Source organism: Phascolarctos cinereus, unplaced genomic scaffold (assembly GCF_003287225.1).
Source record: "Phascolarctos cinereus isolate Bilbo 61053 unplaced genomic scaffold, phaCin_HiC Scaffold_3;HRSCAF=262, whole genome shotgun sequence".
Taxonomy (NCBI): domain Eukaryota; kingdom Metazoa; phylum Chordata; class Mammalia; order Diprotodontia; family Phascolarctidae; genus Phascolarctos; species Phascolarctos cinereus.
Genome location: NW_027555736.1, coordinates 163,310,595 through 163,325,691, shown reverse-complemented (window position 1 = coordinate 163,325,691; position 15,097 = coordinate 163,310,595). Strand labels below are relative to the sequence as shown.

Below are 15,097 nucleotides of genomic sequence, written 5' to 3'. Positions count from 1 at the left end.
ACTAAAGCAGAATGAAGTGAACAAAAGTAGGAAATCATATACATTAACATTGACACTACTTGCCAAACACCAATCCAGATTACTCCCATCTTCCTTTCCCTTTGTACTTATGCATGTGTTGCTGAATGGAGCTAAACAAAGTCCTGCCACTAAACTGTGGTCCTCACCATAGCAAGGCAATAATTCCGTGCATTCCACTGACCACAGTACACCTTTTCAACCTTCTCAAAAGAGTACTCTAGGCATAGCATGATACAAATAAGACCTCCCCCATGTCAATGATAATTTCATCCTTCAAAAAGCCAAGGAATGAATGTAGGAAACTGCTATTCAGGAGTTAATACTCGCCAAAAAGAAGGAAGATGTTAAAGCAAAAATGATGAGAACCTTAGGATAAAAAGGCAAAAACCAATCATATTTTGTCATGAACAGTAACTTAGGGAAAGTAGATTTAATCATGTTTATTTTTTATTTGGGTGTGCTGATATTCCATCCCTTCTTTTGCATTTCTCAATTTTGTTAGACTTTTAAAAGAACCAGATTTCAGTTATGGTAATCCATTCACATTTTATTTTTCAATTTATTTCTGTTTAATTTTGGGCTTATTTTGATTTTCTAATTGTTAAATTGATATTCAGTTCATAAATCTTTTTCTATTTTCTTAATGCATCTTCTCAGAGGTATCATTTGTCCTGAGGACTGCTTTAGTTGCATTTCAGAAATTTTGGTATATAGTTTCATTATTATTCAGTTATTATTTTTATAATTGTTTTTGTTCCACTCAAATTTAAAGATGTCATTAAGTCTCAATTTAGTTCTGTATCTTTTATGTTCTCTGTATTACTATTTTGTTCCATTTTATGCTGTAAGGATGTTTACTATTTTTGTTTTATTTAGAATTCCTTTGTGCCTATTTTTATAAAGGTGCCATATGTTGCTGAAAAACGTGTATTCTTTAATGTTCTCACTTAAAAGATGTCCTATGTCTTTCAGGTCTAAATTCTCCAATGTTTTGCTGACTTCTAGAAATCTTTGTTTTTCTTTCTTTCTGCTTGATTTGTCAAGTTCAGAAATAGGAACATTATAGTTTCCTACAATTATTATGTTATTATTTTATGTATTTTTACAATCAACTTTTCCTTTACACATTCAGATGCCAGCTGGTGAATATAAATTTAGTACTCTACTGGTTCATTACTTACACTTTAAGAATATTAGTTTCACAATATAGTTTTCCTTAATACTGTGAATTTTGGTTTTTACACTAATACCATGACTTAACTCTTACTTTTTCACACGCATGTGATAGTATCCATTTATCACTGTCTTTCATTTTTTACGGTTGTTTAATTCATTCACTTCAAGACTGCTAGGTTTGTTTCCATTTAATTTTTTGTATTGCTTTTTTGTTCAGAAAATAGATTTCAACTGAGAAAAGGAATTAATATTGTAGAATAGACTGAAATTTGTAAGGGAAAACAGGTTAGAAAGGAGGAAAAGCTCTTAAGAATGATTTTTGAAGGCACAAATTAAAACAGTAACAACTAAGAAAAAGGGATGTTGTCTAAAGCAACCAATATGGATGGATATACAAAAAACTCATCAACTTAGATGAGTTCAACAGTCAATAAACATTTACTAAATGCCTATCATGTGCAAGGCACCATGCTAATTGAGGAACTGTTTCTTTCACAATTTCTCAGCCATCTTGCCATAGCTGCTAAAAATATTTCTTAACTTACCAGTTTCTATAACTAAATTTCCATGGACTTCTGATACATAATTTAAAGGAGTAATAAAAAAAAATTTGTAAACTACGAGGCAGCAAACAGGTATTAGCTGTTAATACAAAGGATAGGCCATGACTCAATGTAAGCAAGAATATAGGATATAAAGAGTAACAGAGCAGTAAAGAAAAAATCCCTAACTTTTAGGAAGTCAAACACTACTACTGAACTCCCATAAACTTAAGTCCAAAGCAGAGACATACAACAATATACCAAAATATTATGAAAAGAATATTCTTGCATGTTTGTGGTATTTGCTTCACATGAATGGCAGTAAACAGAGGTGCTTTGGTAAAATAATGTTTCATAGTTATTTCAATTCCATCTCTTAAATCAAAAAGTCTACATCTTCACATCATAGTTAAAAAAGCCCCATGGGTCCCTTTTTCCCTGCAGGATAAAAATACTAACTACTGTTAATCATTTAAGTGCTTCTTAATCTGGCTTCATACACCTTTCCAGACTTATTGTATATTACTATCTTTTACTCACTTCAGGTCCCAGCAAAACCGGCCTACTTGATGTTAAGTGTAAAGAAAATTTTATCTCATGAGTTGCAACTTTTCAGAAGCTGTTATCCATGACTAGAACGCATTTCTTCCTCGTATCCAGTTAGTAGAATCCCTAATTCCTTCAAGGCTCAGTGAAATTGTTACCTTCTGCACAAGCCTATCCTAATTCCTCTAGTTGCTAATGCTCCTCCTTCCCACTAAGTAAATACCTACAAAAATATTTTTACTTATTTGTGTATAAGTTAATTACTTCCAAGAAAAAACAAGGTCCTTCCACTATGTTAATTTGCCTTATCTCTTCCAAAAATCATCTTCTTTGGGAAAGCCTTCCAAGATTAATCACATCCAGGGACTGTTTCATTTTTGCCTTTGCATCCCTAGCACCTAGCTTGGGACATAGAAGATGCTTGATAAATACTTGTTGTCTGCTCATTAGGCTGTAAACACTGATGCAGACATTAATTGAAAAACTAAATTAGAAAAGAGTGTAGCATAGACTAATACGTTTAAAGTTTATTTTCACTTGCGCGTATCTACAAAAAATGCCTTTTTGCACATCTAAGGAAAGCAGCAAATAAAGAAATGGTCTAATCTGCTTGGAGATAGCCCAAATCCAACCTTTCTATAATTCTGAAGCAGAAAAAATTCTCTGGAATTGTGGCAGCTTATCCAAACCTGGTGGAAATCTTAATTGCATATTTAGCTACTCAGTCATATAATTTGAACATGTTTTTTGGCTACACAGTGGATGCCTAAATACTAAATTATATGGTTAACATGACAATTTCTGCATTAGAAGTGTCCTAAGTAAGAGAGCAAAGTAATTCATAAAAAAAAGGTGTCACAAACATACCTCACGAATTTTTTCAATCGCATAGGTGAAAATGTAAGCAATAACAATCCATTCTTGAACTGAAGGTAACTGTTCCATTTTTACAAGAACCACAAATGTATAAAGCATCAGAAATCCCAAGTACGCCAACTTAAAAAAAAAGCAATTAAAAAATTAAATATCTAAAAATGTTTATTTAATAATAATGAGTTTGAAAGGCATGTTTTAGTATTAAACATTGGCTGATATTTTTATCCAGTTACTTTCCTGAATGTAAACCTTAGAGGAACTTGCTAAAGCAAATTTTATCAATAGTGTACAGTGTCCTGCACTTACTATGAGGCAGCTCTGTGGCATAGGAAATAAAGAACTATATCCAGAGTCAGGAAGGCCTGAGTTCAAATGTGCCCTTTGACACTCTTCATATAATCCTGGGAAACTGCCTTACTCTTTATCATAAAATGGGAATAATAGCAGCATCTATCTCCCAAAGTTATCAGGAGGATAAAATGAGATAATATTTCTCAAGCACTCTGCAAGCCCTAAAGCACTATATAAGTGGTAGTTACTATTTTTATTCTTATTATTACTCATCTATCTTGCTGATGGATTACTCACTATTACTGATGTTACTGATCATGCCAGTCAAATTTTCTAATACCATTTCCACCATTCATTCCATTGCATAAATTATTTTTTCCGCTATGCTAATCTGTCTCACCTCTTTAAAAAAAAAACATCTACTATAGGAAAAGTTTCCAAGATTAATCTTAGCAGTCTCTATTTTATTTCACACTGATTCAGGTTACATAACATTAATATTTCACTATATACTGCTATACAAGTGATTCCTTTTCATTACAACAAAGTTCAAATACTTTCAAGGACAAATACAAGCAATTTTTGTAATCACAACAGACTGAGCTGTATACACAGAACTTTTTCTAACTATTTTAAAAACCATATTAGGGGGACAGCCAGGTGGCACAGTGGATAGAGCACCTGCCCTGAAGTCAGAAGCACCTGAGTTAAATGCTGCCTCAGACCAAACATTTGATACTTACTAGCTGTGTGACCCTGGGCAAGTCACTTAACCCCAATGGCCTTAAAAAAACAAACTAACTAACCATATTAGGCTAAAAACAAAAAACATCCCAAAGATACTCACTGTGTTAAACCAAAATTTCACAATTGGTGCATGATAAAAAGCATAAAATTTTCGAGTGATTGGAAGCTTTTTTGGTTTTATTTGGATGTCAATTTCAGTCTTTCCTTCATTATTTTCCAAAATTCTCATTTCCTTGAAAATTTCCTAAAATTAAAAAAAAAATCAATTAGCTAGTTATTTATATTAAGCTTAAAATTTTGCTACTTTTACCCATGCACTGTTTCCTTACCAAAGGAATTTCTTCTGTAACATTTTGGATGTTGTTTTCACTGTCTTCCATGGTCATTTGATGAGCATCTTGAGACTGTGGAATGTGGGACATTTCTGCCTTGGTTTTATATTCCAGCATTAATATGGCAGGTGGGACTAAGATGCTTAATATCACCTAGAAAAATTTGAAGACTTAGAATTTGCTTTATAAAAAATCAGTTTTAAGTAAGACCAGTAAAAGATCTAGTATAGCTTTTAATAATGTAATACAAATAGGTTTGTTTATTTTTTCTTTGTAGAAACTAATTTCACTGGGGTAAGAAACTCTGGTGAAGCAACTCTCTCAACTAATATAGTCTGGCAATTGCCCTGGGACTTACCCTTAGAAAATAACTGAGGCACAATTGTGGAATGGCTGAACAAGCTGTGGTATATGAATGTAATGGAATATTATTGTGCTATAAGAAATAATGAACAGGCTGATTTCAGAAAAACCTGGAAAGATCTGTATGGTCTGATGCTGAGCGAAGTGAGCACAACCAAGAGAAGGTCGTACACAAGAACAGCCACATTGTGCGATGACCAGTACTGATAAACTTAACCCTTCCCAACAATACAAGGATCTAAGACATCTCCAAAGGCCTTGTGATAGAAAATGCTATCCACATCCAAAGAAAGAACTATAGAGTTTGAATGCAGATTGGAGCATACTATTTGCTATTTTTTTTTCCCTTCTGTTGAGTTCTGTTTCCTCTTTCTGGTGGTTCCTCCTATTGGTTCTAATTCTTACTTACAACATCACTAATGTGACAATATGTTTAATAGGAATATATATGTATAGCCTATAGCAGATTGTGTGCCGTCTTGGGATGGAAGGCAGAGAAAAATTTTAAACTCAAAACCATATAGAAGTGATTGTCGATAAATCAAAATAGATTTTAAAAAAAAGAAAAAAGAAAGTAACTAAGGCACAGAGAGATTGTTATTTACTCATGATTCATAGGTGAAATGTGTGAGAGGTAGGACTTAAGCCAAGGTTTTTATAACTCTAAGAATGACCATTTATGCTTTTTACCATGACTACTATGAGTTAGCGGGTTTTTTTCCCTCTAAGTAATATGTAAAAAAGAAAAAAAGTTTGGGGAAAACTAGGTTCTGTTATTTATGTATGAAGTTTAAAGAGCCCCAGGTTGAATTCTGTTATAGAGCAAACCACAAAATGCCATGGCCTTTTTTTTTGGGGGGGGGTTGTTTTTCAGATTTCTATACTTTTTAACACAAGTAAAGCATTCTGCAAAATGAGAATATAGGCCAATTATTTTCTGGGTTAGTTTTTCAAATAGTGATCTGTATAAAGATATATATTTTGCCTTAAATTCATATATTTCCTAATCAAGGAATTTCAAATTTAGAAATAGTATTTCAATAAAATATCCATAGTGAAATAAAACAACCTCCATTAAGAGCTACTTTTCCTAATTTTAATCTGAATCTCTTTTTAACTGTTCCATAGCATGGTCTATGCTTATTCAGCATGTACCTCTACAAAGAAATGTAAACAATAAAGGTTCATTTCTACAGAAAGGTTCATCTAATGCCTCAAAACTGAAGCATAAAAAATTTTATATAGTAGTTCTTCTTTGTTAATCTTTCATCACTATTTTTAGTAACTGAATAGTATTCATTACAAATCTATCTACATGTGCCTGTAATTAAGGGCTACTTGCCCATTTACCGCCTTTTTTATATTTCTGCACCTTATTTGGAAAAATATAATAGAGAATCAAAAGAAAAGCTTAAGATACTGCCTCCTTATAAGACAAGAACAACACAAACATTTAACCAAAATTCTTAACCTTAAAATAACCACAACAAAACGACAAACCCTACTAATAAGGCCACAAAAATATGTTATTAGAGGGATGCAGTACTGAACATGGCACCCTCTGTCTTTGTAGCTACCAGAACAAAAGGCAGTCAGGGGCACTGGACTTTACTTGTAACTTGTGGTTCTGTCACATTTCCTGCTAGGTGATTAAACAGTCATCACCCTAAGTTCCCTGTCATCTACTGCAACTTTAGTGGCTAACACAACCAGAACATGCCACTATCTGGCACAACAAGCTAAGGCACTTCCAGGATCTTTCTATTCTAGAAAATCAACACAGCTGTTTTATTTAGCTTGATATATCACATGATATGAATGTTGTTATGAAATATACCTTGTACCATGAATTTTTTCTCATGTTCAGCCTTCCCATCCACATATCAGATAATAGCATTTGTGTACAAGTATGAGCAACAAATGGTCGAAGTCTTGAAGATACTGCTAACTTAAGGCAGGTTGAATTACTCCAGTTTTTTAACTCGTATGTGAGTAATTTCATGGCCATTGTTTCATCTTGTCTGAAGGACTGTTCTAGAAGCTCTACTGCCAGCTGACCAAACTCACTATGAAAGGACAAAAGTAGATACAAATTATTGAGTTTTGATTTTCATTCATGGAATTTTCCTTTTTATGCTATCCTACACCATTAATCTCCTAGGGCTATGCCAACTACTAGTCTAACATAAGGCTTCCTATTTCCTACTTCTAATGTACAACACACAGTAGAATTATTCAAATGCATACAAAACTAAGAAATATTTCCAAATAAATCAGAAAGGTGAACATTATTTCATTGAAATGTGAAGTGTATGCTTTTTGGTATTTTCACAAGTCCTAAAATTGAGGTTTCCTTGTTCACCTTCCTGGGAAACAAATCTGTGGGCCTCTGGGAAAGGAGAAAAGCCAGGACAACTTAGCTGATGTGTGGCATCTATATAGAATCTTAAGGTGGGAATGGTATGATGCAAAAATCTACACAGATGAAGTGATAGGGATTTAAATGCAAATAAGGACAACTCATGCTGCCATTACAGTGAAAACTCCTCTGAAGGAACTACTTTAATGTTTATTAAATCATGTAAAAGAGGGCTCAGAGTTTCTACTGGCTAAGCATTATTTTACAAGTACACATGGGCTTGTTCTAGAAGGCTTGCTTGTTGTTTTAGAAGGTGTGCCCATTATAAGCCCTCTAGAAAAATCTCTCCTTCCTTTTCATGCACAGTATAACTATAATCCTATTTCAGTCTTTAATAATTTAACATATAGAATACCATATAAGCTTCCTAATTGGCTACCCCAACTCTGGTCTCTCCACACTCCAATTCATTCTGTACACAAAGTAAAAACCACTATGTACTTGCTTTCCAGATTAAAATTTTCAGTGACTACTTCCCCAGTTTGTATCAAATCAAGTCCAAAAAATTACTCAGAATTTGAAAAAATGCACGGAACAGTTAAAAGCTGTGCAAAAGTAGGATGGGCTACCTCCAAAAGTATTGAGATATCTATCTCCTGAAGTGTTCAAAGTAGACTGTGGATGACCACTGGTCAGGGATGTTTTAAAGGGGATTCCTGATTCAGACACAAGTTGGATTAGGTGATCTCACAAGTCCCTTTGAGCATTAAGATTCTATGATGCTATGATATATACTATATGCTAATAATGGAATACCTTATTCCTGCTTTTATACTTCGTGGACAGAATGATTACTGAATCCCCTTCTTCTGGGCCTATTAAAAAATCACGTGTCCTTTAAGACCCAGAATAATTCTGTATCACCTATTCCTTACTTACTGCCAAAGTCTCAAGTTAAATCTCCTGTGTTTAAATTTCTATAATTATTATTGTGCAACTGGTGTGGATGTGGTTTATTTAGCAAGTAATTTACTAGTTTCTAACATCTATTCTATTGTCTTGAACTGTACACACACACACACACACACACACACACGTTTTATCTCCACCAATTTGGCTGTAAATTACTTAAAAGTCCCAAACTTATATCTTTTGTAATCCTCACCCAACATCTAAAATAAATATTAATTTTATATAAACTTAAACCAAAAATCTCCTTTTTCAGATGCTTAGGCAAAAAAGAATAGTTTTTTAAAATATCTTTTACGTGATGCCCTTTCTTAACTTGCAAAATAAAAGTAAAAGCAAATTATATATTAAATAGTAGATGTCATTTCATTAGCCTTTCTGCTATTTTATTTTTTGTTAAAAAGAAATCCCATATAGCAAAATGTAATTTACTTTGAATACTGCTTCAGTTCTTCTGAGGTGTCATCAACCAGGTCACTTTGTTTTGCTTCATATGCCATGGAACGATACATCTTACAGGCTACTAATGCTTTAGCCATAGATTCTTCACCATGCTGCCAGAAAAAAAGGGCCATAACTTGCCTCTTCATAAGGCAAGCCCAAATTAATAGTTCATTGAGTGGATAAGGAAACCGTCTAGTTTCAGGATCATCAATATCAACAATTTCATCTTTGGTTCTTTTCTTCTTTCCTTCTTCCACAGCTGTGTCGATCTTGAGAAAATTAAAAATAAGAAGGTAAAAAAAGTAGTGTGGCACTTAAAACTTAGTGTAGATTTTATAAATCAAATCCACTTATGTTTACAATTTAATATGATAGTACATTATGCATAATTTTGCCTAAGTTCAGCAAACTGTAAACACAGAATCCAAGAACTTCAAGGCTTTTCTTTGGAGTAGATATCCTATTAAAATCATCCAGTCCTACTCTCATATGATAAAAAAGGCCAAATTATATTACAAAAAAAATGACACTTTAAACAAAATACTCCATATAACAAAGACTCCAAATTGTAAACTAGCACTCATATTTTTTCATGTAACAACAAGCAAAACAAACTGAAGCATAACAAAAGAATTTAGATAGTGCCCTGGGATGTATTATAATCAGAAATGGTCTGAACATTATTTACTGAATGAAATAAGGTCACATAAGGTTTATCCAAATATCAGCAAAAATAAATAATGAAGGTGAATTTTTATATCCATATATATATATATATATATATGTGTATAGATAGATAGATAGATAGATATACATATAGATAGATAGATATAGATATAGATAGTTATCCATAAAGGATTTTTGTCTTATCAAAAACTCTTATTGCTCTATCTGAATATACTGAGGAAAAGAGGAAGAGAACAAACATTTATTAAGTACCTACTATTTATTTGCCAGGCATTGCTTTACAAATGGTCTCATTTGATCCTCACAGCAACTCTGGAAATTAGGTGCTATTATTTACCTCCCTATACAGTTGAAGAAACTGAAGCAGTCAGAGATTAAATAGGTCATACAGCAGAGGCCAAATTTGAACTCAAGCCCTCTTGACTCCAGGCCCAGAGTTCTATCCACTGTACTACAATATCTATGGTTTCTTTAAGTTTCTGTTAACATGTCTCTGAATTTATAATACTTCTGTTCATGTCTCTGAATTTATATGCTTACAAATTGACTTTTAATGCTTTATTACACATTTTAAAAATACTTACAAACAGTATAAAAGAGTATATATTATTTGTGTTTGCACATTTACTTTTTTCCACGGAGAACTAAACTATCTACTTCCTTATAAAATAGATTCTAAAATGTTCAGTGTGTAAGAAAAGTTCAAAACATTATTTTGTAACATTAAAAAATGTCATGTGGCTTTATTATACTGAAATAATTAATATGGATCAGGTCCAAAGATGGTGTTACTGAAACAAAAATACCTTTGGTCTATATGGCTGTGCAGTCTTGATGAAATGATTGTGTCGCATTTTTTCCCTTTTGTCTTCCCTATTACCAAAAGATTCATGACTTTTTCGCAACTGAAGAGTGCTGCTGGAAGTATTTCGTCCAGATCGCTAAAAATGAGGGTTTTGTTAGTTTGCATAAATGTTTAATATAGTGACATTTAAAGAATCTGCAAAAAAAACAAACAAAAAAACCCAACCCCCCCCCCACTAAAAATAGATAATACAACTGAAGTCAAAGTTAAGTATGCAGTTACCCTTGATTTGAACCCTATTATTTCATAAGCCCAACAGGTTTCTTACAATGCCTAATGTAATTTTCCTTCCAAGTTTACAACACTATGCATTCATTATTTCTAAAAGAAAATCCACATACCCGATTATTACCACCAAGGCTGTTGTATATTACTCGGAAACGTTTTCGAGTATAAGTGCATCTGTAGGTTCCTCCCATGAGGTATTCAATGACAAGTCCTATATCAATTAGAGTTATCTTATATCCTGGGGGAAGGTTACCCTAGAAACGAAACATTATTATTAAATCTGTAGGATGAAACTCTTTCTTTAACTAATTAATATCCACATATGAACAATCCACAGATTAAAAATGTCCTATGTACAAATGGTTTATTTACATCTTGTTATGAGTGGGCTTGATCAGGTAATGAAAAATGGTCCCTAGATTTATTAAATTCATTTCTAGCTACTGGGTGGTTAAGGATTAGCTGCAAGGGAAGAGGAAAAGACATTCCTGACTTAGTGATGTTCCCTTCTGGAAGGGAGTGCGTTAGACCTGAGATCTAGGTCCTAAGAGTAGCCTAAAACGTACAACTAACCTACAAAGATACTGGAGTTAAAGGGAATGGGACTCATTCATGAATACTAAATTTTCTCAGTAACTGAAGCAAGAGCTGTGAAGAGAAAAAAAAAGACAGACTTTTCTCCAAGTCTACAAATTCCCTTCTACCTACATATTGTAAAATATATTTTTCCACAGGAATTTATAAATAGTGCTTAAATTCCCAGACGAGTAATAACTGTTATATAGAATAGCACTTTATATACTATGATTTCATTTGATCCTCAGAACAACCTGAGGTAAGAAAATACTAAGGTATTTGTTGATAAGGCTCAAAAAGATTTAAGTGACTAGCACATAACTTAAGAGTTAGAAAGCTCACTAATGCCCATATCATAACATTGCCTTTGACCCACTTAACTATATTGTTTTCCAACCATTTAACTACTATATTTGAAATTTTCATAATTCAGTCATTTCAGCTGTGTCTAACTCTTTATGACCCCATTTGGGATTTTCTTGATAAAGATATGAGAGTTGTTTACCCTTTCCTTCACCAGCTCATTTTTACAGATGAAGAAACTGAGGCAAACAGGGTTAAATGACTTGCCCAGGGGCACACAGCTACTAAATGTCTAAGGCCAAATTTGAACTCGTGACTTCCTGACTCCAGGCCCTATGCTTTATCCACTGTGCTACTTGGCTGCCCATTTAAAATTACAGTAATACAAAAATAGAATATTTTTTACATTATCACTTAAACAGATTTTTAGGTGCTAGTATGGAAATGTAATCTCCATTTATTGCATTGTTTCTACAACTAAATGCAGCCTAACATCCCAACAACTGACTTGTAACTGAACAGTCTGAACACAAAATGATTATAAATCTAAAGGGGGGAGAGGCAGTGTCGGATTATACCTATATAATTTTCATCATTGTAGTTAATGTAAATCTTGATTTGGGGGACCTTCCTATTACAGAACAAATAATAAATTAGATATGCAGGCATGTGTCTATATACTCAAATAGTATTATTTAAAATTTTTTTTCTTCCATATGGTTTATATTTATGACCTAATTTTGGCATTCTGTCATTACCCATTCTTCCCAGATATTGCTCCTATACCTCTCTTAATAATTTATTTCATGATATCTGTATTTTAAATTTTGTAGTTTAATATTTCATATCTGTTTTGAGGATAACCTCATTGCAGATGTCCTCAAAAATCACACCAAAGACATTTCTAATTTATTATTGTCTGTCTGCCTAAAACCAGAGCTTATCATTGATAATTTCTTCATTTTAACCATGTTTATTTAGTTCCCATGAGAGTTCCTAACAATAAACTAATTCACTCTGTATACCAACAAATGCAAAAATTAAATTTTACTATAGAAAATGAGATCTCTGGCAGTATCCATTAGCACAGGAGAATATTGGAAATGACAAACTGGAGGGGCATGAGAGGACAATCACATAGGAAACAAAAGTTTGAAGCAAGCAACTTCCTACCTGCCCCCTTACCTTCAAAAATGTGTACTTCTTACATATACAACTTATTTTATATACTTTGGAAAATGCTCAATCATCCTTTCTGTTCCTGTTCACTAGATATGAAGAAAAATGTACATGGCAAAACTTTTTATAAAAGATTTCGGCCTATTATCACAGCAAACATATAAAGTATAGCTGCATCAACTCACATGTTTGGTGTCAGAATCAACTGTTTCTTCCTACTAGTTCACACTGCAAATATAAGGGAAAACTCCTAGACTCAAAGATTGCCATCTTTTCCTCTCATGCTAATCAATTAAATGTTTCCTTTTGAAAGAATCTTGCTAAGTGGTACCAGTTTAAAAAAACAGAATCAATAAACAAGAATTAGAATATAATCCAAATCTTTCCTCCTGGATTGCCATCTGATGAGAGTCAAATAAAGGGCACTGAAATGAGGAACTTAGAAACTAAACAGTGAAAGATTAAAAGAGATTAGATAAAAACTAAATACTTCCAAATTAAGCATTCACTGGGTAATTGGTTTTAAATAAAGTCATTTGAGTATATATAGACACAGCCTTCTAAACAAATAAACAAATGAATAATTTTGATAGGCAGTACAGAGTTGCATAAACTGCAGATTGTAGATTTGAGCCACCAAAATACCCTGATAATCATAATTATAGCTAAATAGAATATACCACAAGATCAAAAAACTCAATAGTTTTTTGATAAGGGTTATATAAAATTATGCATACAGAATATTTTGAAGAGTAAAGTGTCATACAAATGTATACTTTCATTACTTTTATTCCTGAATTATCTAATAAGTCAACCTAAAAATCTTTTATTGCTACTGGGGAAGGAAAGATAGAGGGGTATAGAAGAGTAACATGACAAGCTTCTTTCAGGAGTCACTGATGCACTAAAGCATTATTACAGATCATTACATTTTATAATTTTTAAAAACAAACTTTCCTTAGCAACAATGCAAATTAATAAACAACCAAATCTAGACAGAAAGAGTTCCTTTGTTTTCATGATTCTTTGAGGACATATTTACATTTATATTTATGACTAGTGATTTCATTGATATGATAATGCAGATGAGCAACTGTTCTGCTCTATGAAGTCTTAGAGATTTGCCAGGGGAACTGAGAGACTAAAAGACTTGCCCAGGATCACACAGTCAATAAAGGTCAGAGGCAGGAGCTGAATTCAGTTCTTCTTGATTCCAAGGCAAGCTGTCTATCCACTATGCCACTACCTATCTTGAGGAATATTAGAGGAAATTAAAAAAAAAAGTTATTTTGCCAATTAGGATAACTCTCGATATCAATTATCTGTTAAGTCCTATAAAAAAATTAAGAGTTTACTCTATTTTCAAAGAAAATAAAAACATACCTGTTTGACATCTCGAACAAGGTGAAATAGCATTGGGTTAGTTGGGCCTTGTTTCTTCATGGAAAATGAGAAAAAACAACATTACAAATATTAAAATTACTAGAAAACTATCAATGAAGCTTAGGAAGAATTCAAAAACAAAGATTTATTTATACAAAGATTCTGAGTACATTGATTTTATCATAAGACTACCAGAGATTTTTAAGGAAGTAAAGTTGGAGAGAATGAGCATTAGTCAAAAGCTTCAATGCTGTTTATAACGGCCCAGGTGACTAGGTTATAACATCAGTTTAATCAGTCAGTAAGGTAAGAGATAGTTGTTATCAACCAAATACAACAGACTTTTCTGATTTGTCAACTACTAGTGCCTTTCCTCCCAAAACACCTTTTATGTGTATTTATTTCATATACATTTATGTACCTGTTTCTTCCTTTGCCAGTCTTTAAGTTAACTTCATGAAGGACGTGGACTACCTAATTTTTTTCCCTTGTATTCCCCAGAGCCTAGCTCCATTGCTTCCTACATAGCAAGCATTTAATAAATATTTGTAGACTAAGAAATCATAGTAAAGTATTATTATAAAATTAGGATTTTATTATACTGTAGATAAATACTTCAATATACCTAATGATTATTTTCTCAACAGTAAAAGGTCATGAAGTAGGAGTGATTGTATTCTAGTAGAAATAGTAAAAATTTATTCTAAAAAAAGTGTGTGTACAAACACAAATACTCAAAAATTCTATGATTTTGTAAGTCAAGTGAATTCATCATGTAAGAACTTCTGCCAAATCTACTTCTTTCCCTCCTCTCCATGTGTGAGACTCACATCAAGTTTCTCCTTATTTATGACTTGGCAATAAGTTCTCTCCCTTTTCTAAACTCTTCTTGGAAATCTATATCATAAAGCCTGTACTGCTAGTGATCTGTGACATCTTTTCACAATGCCCTGGCACTCTGATAGTCGCTTTTCCCAGTAAAGAAAGACTCCTGAGATATAAAGATTTTTCAAAAATTAATTGAGGGAAATCCAGTTTCAGAAATCAACATACTCTCTCTCTCTGTGCTTCAGTTTCCTCAGCTGCAAATTGAAGTATTTGGACTACAATACCAATAAGGTCCCAAAGGTTCCTTTTTAGTTCAAAATTTCTGAGTCCTCAGGGATAAGGACTGTCTTATTTTATCATTTTGTTTCTTTCAGTGCTTACT

The 15,097-nt window shown here is 32.9% G+C and overlaps 1 protein-coding gene across 2 annotated transcripts in view; it reads right to left on the bottom strand.

Annotated features, from left to right (window-relative positions):
• The window catches only part of TRPM7 (transient receptor potential cation channel subfamily M member 7), a 147,513-nt gene that overhangs the window by 41,269 nt on the left and 91,147 nt on the right, over nucleotides 1-15,097 (bottom strand). For both annotated transcript variants that reach the window (XR_013485359.1, XM_020980084.2), the window contains exons 13-20: nucleotides 13,888-13,941; nucleotides 10,560-10,700; nucleotides 10,160-10,294; nucleotides 8,655-8,935; nucleotides 6,732-6,960; nucleotides 4,529-4,684; nucleotides 4,300-4,443; nucleotides 3,153-3,281 (exon numbers count right to left, since the gene is read on the bottom strand). Coding sequence is in view for 1 of the 2 variants with exons in the window: in XM_020980084.2 (XP_020835743.1) it covers nucleotides 3,153-3,281; nucleotides 4,300-4,443; nucleotides 4,529-4,684; nucleotides 6,732-6,960; nucleotides 8,655-8,935; nucleotides 10,160-10,294; nucleotides 10,560-10,700; nucleotides 13,888-13,941 (1,269 nt within the window). In the remaining variant the exon portion in view is untranslated. The remainder of the gene's footprint in view (nucleotides 1-3,152; nucleotides 3,282-4,299; nucleotides 4,444-4,528; nucleotides 4,685-6,731; nucleotides 6,961-8,654; nucleotides 8,936-10,159; nucleotides 10,295-10,559; nucleotides 10,701-13,887; nucleotides 13,942-15,097) is intronic.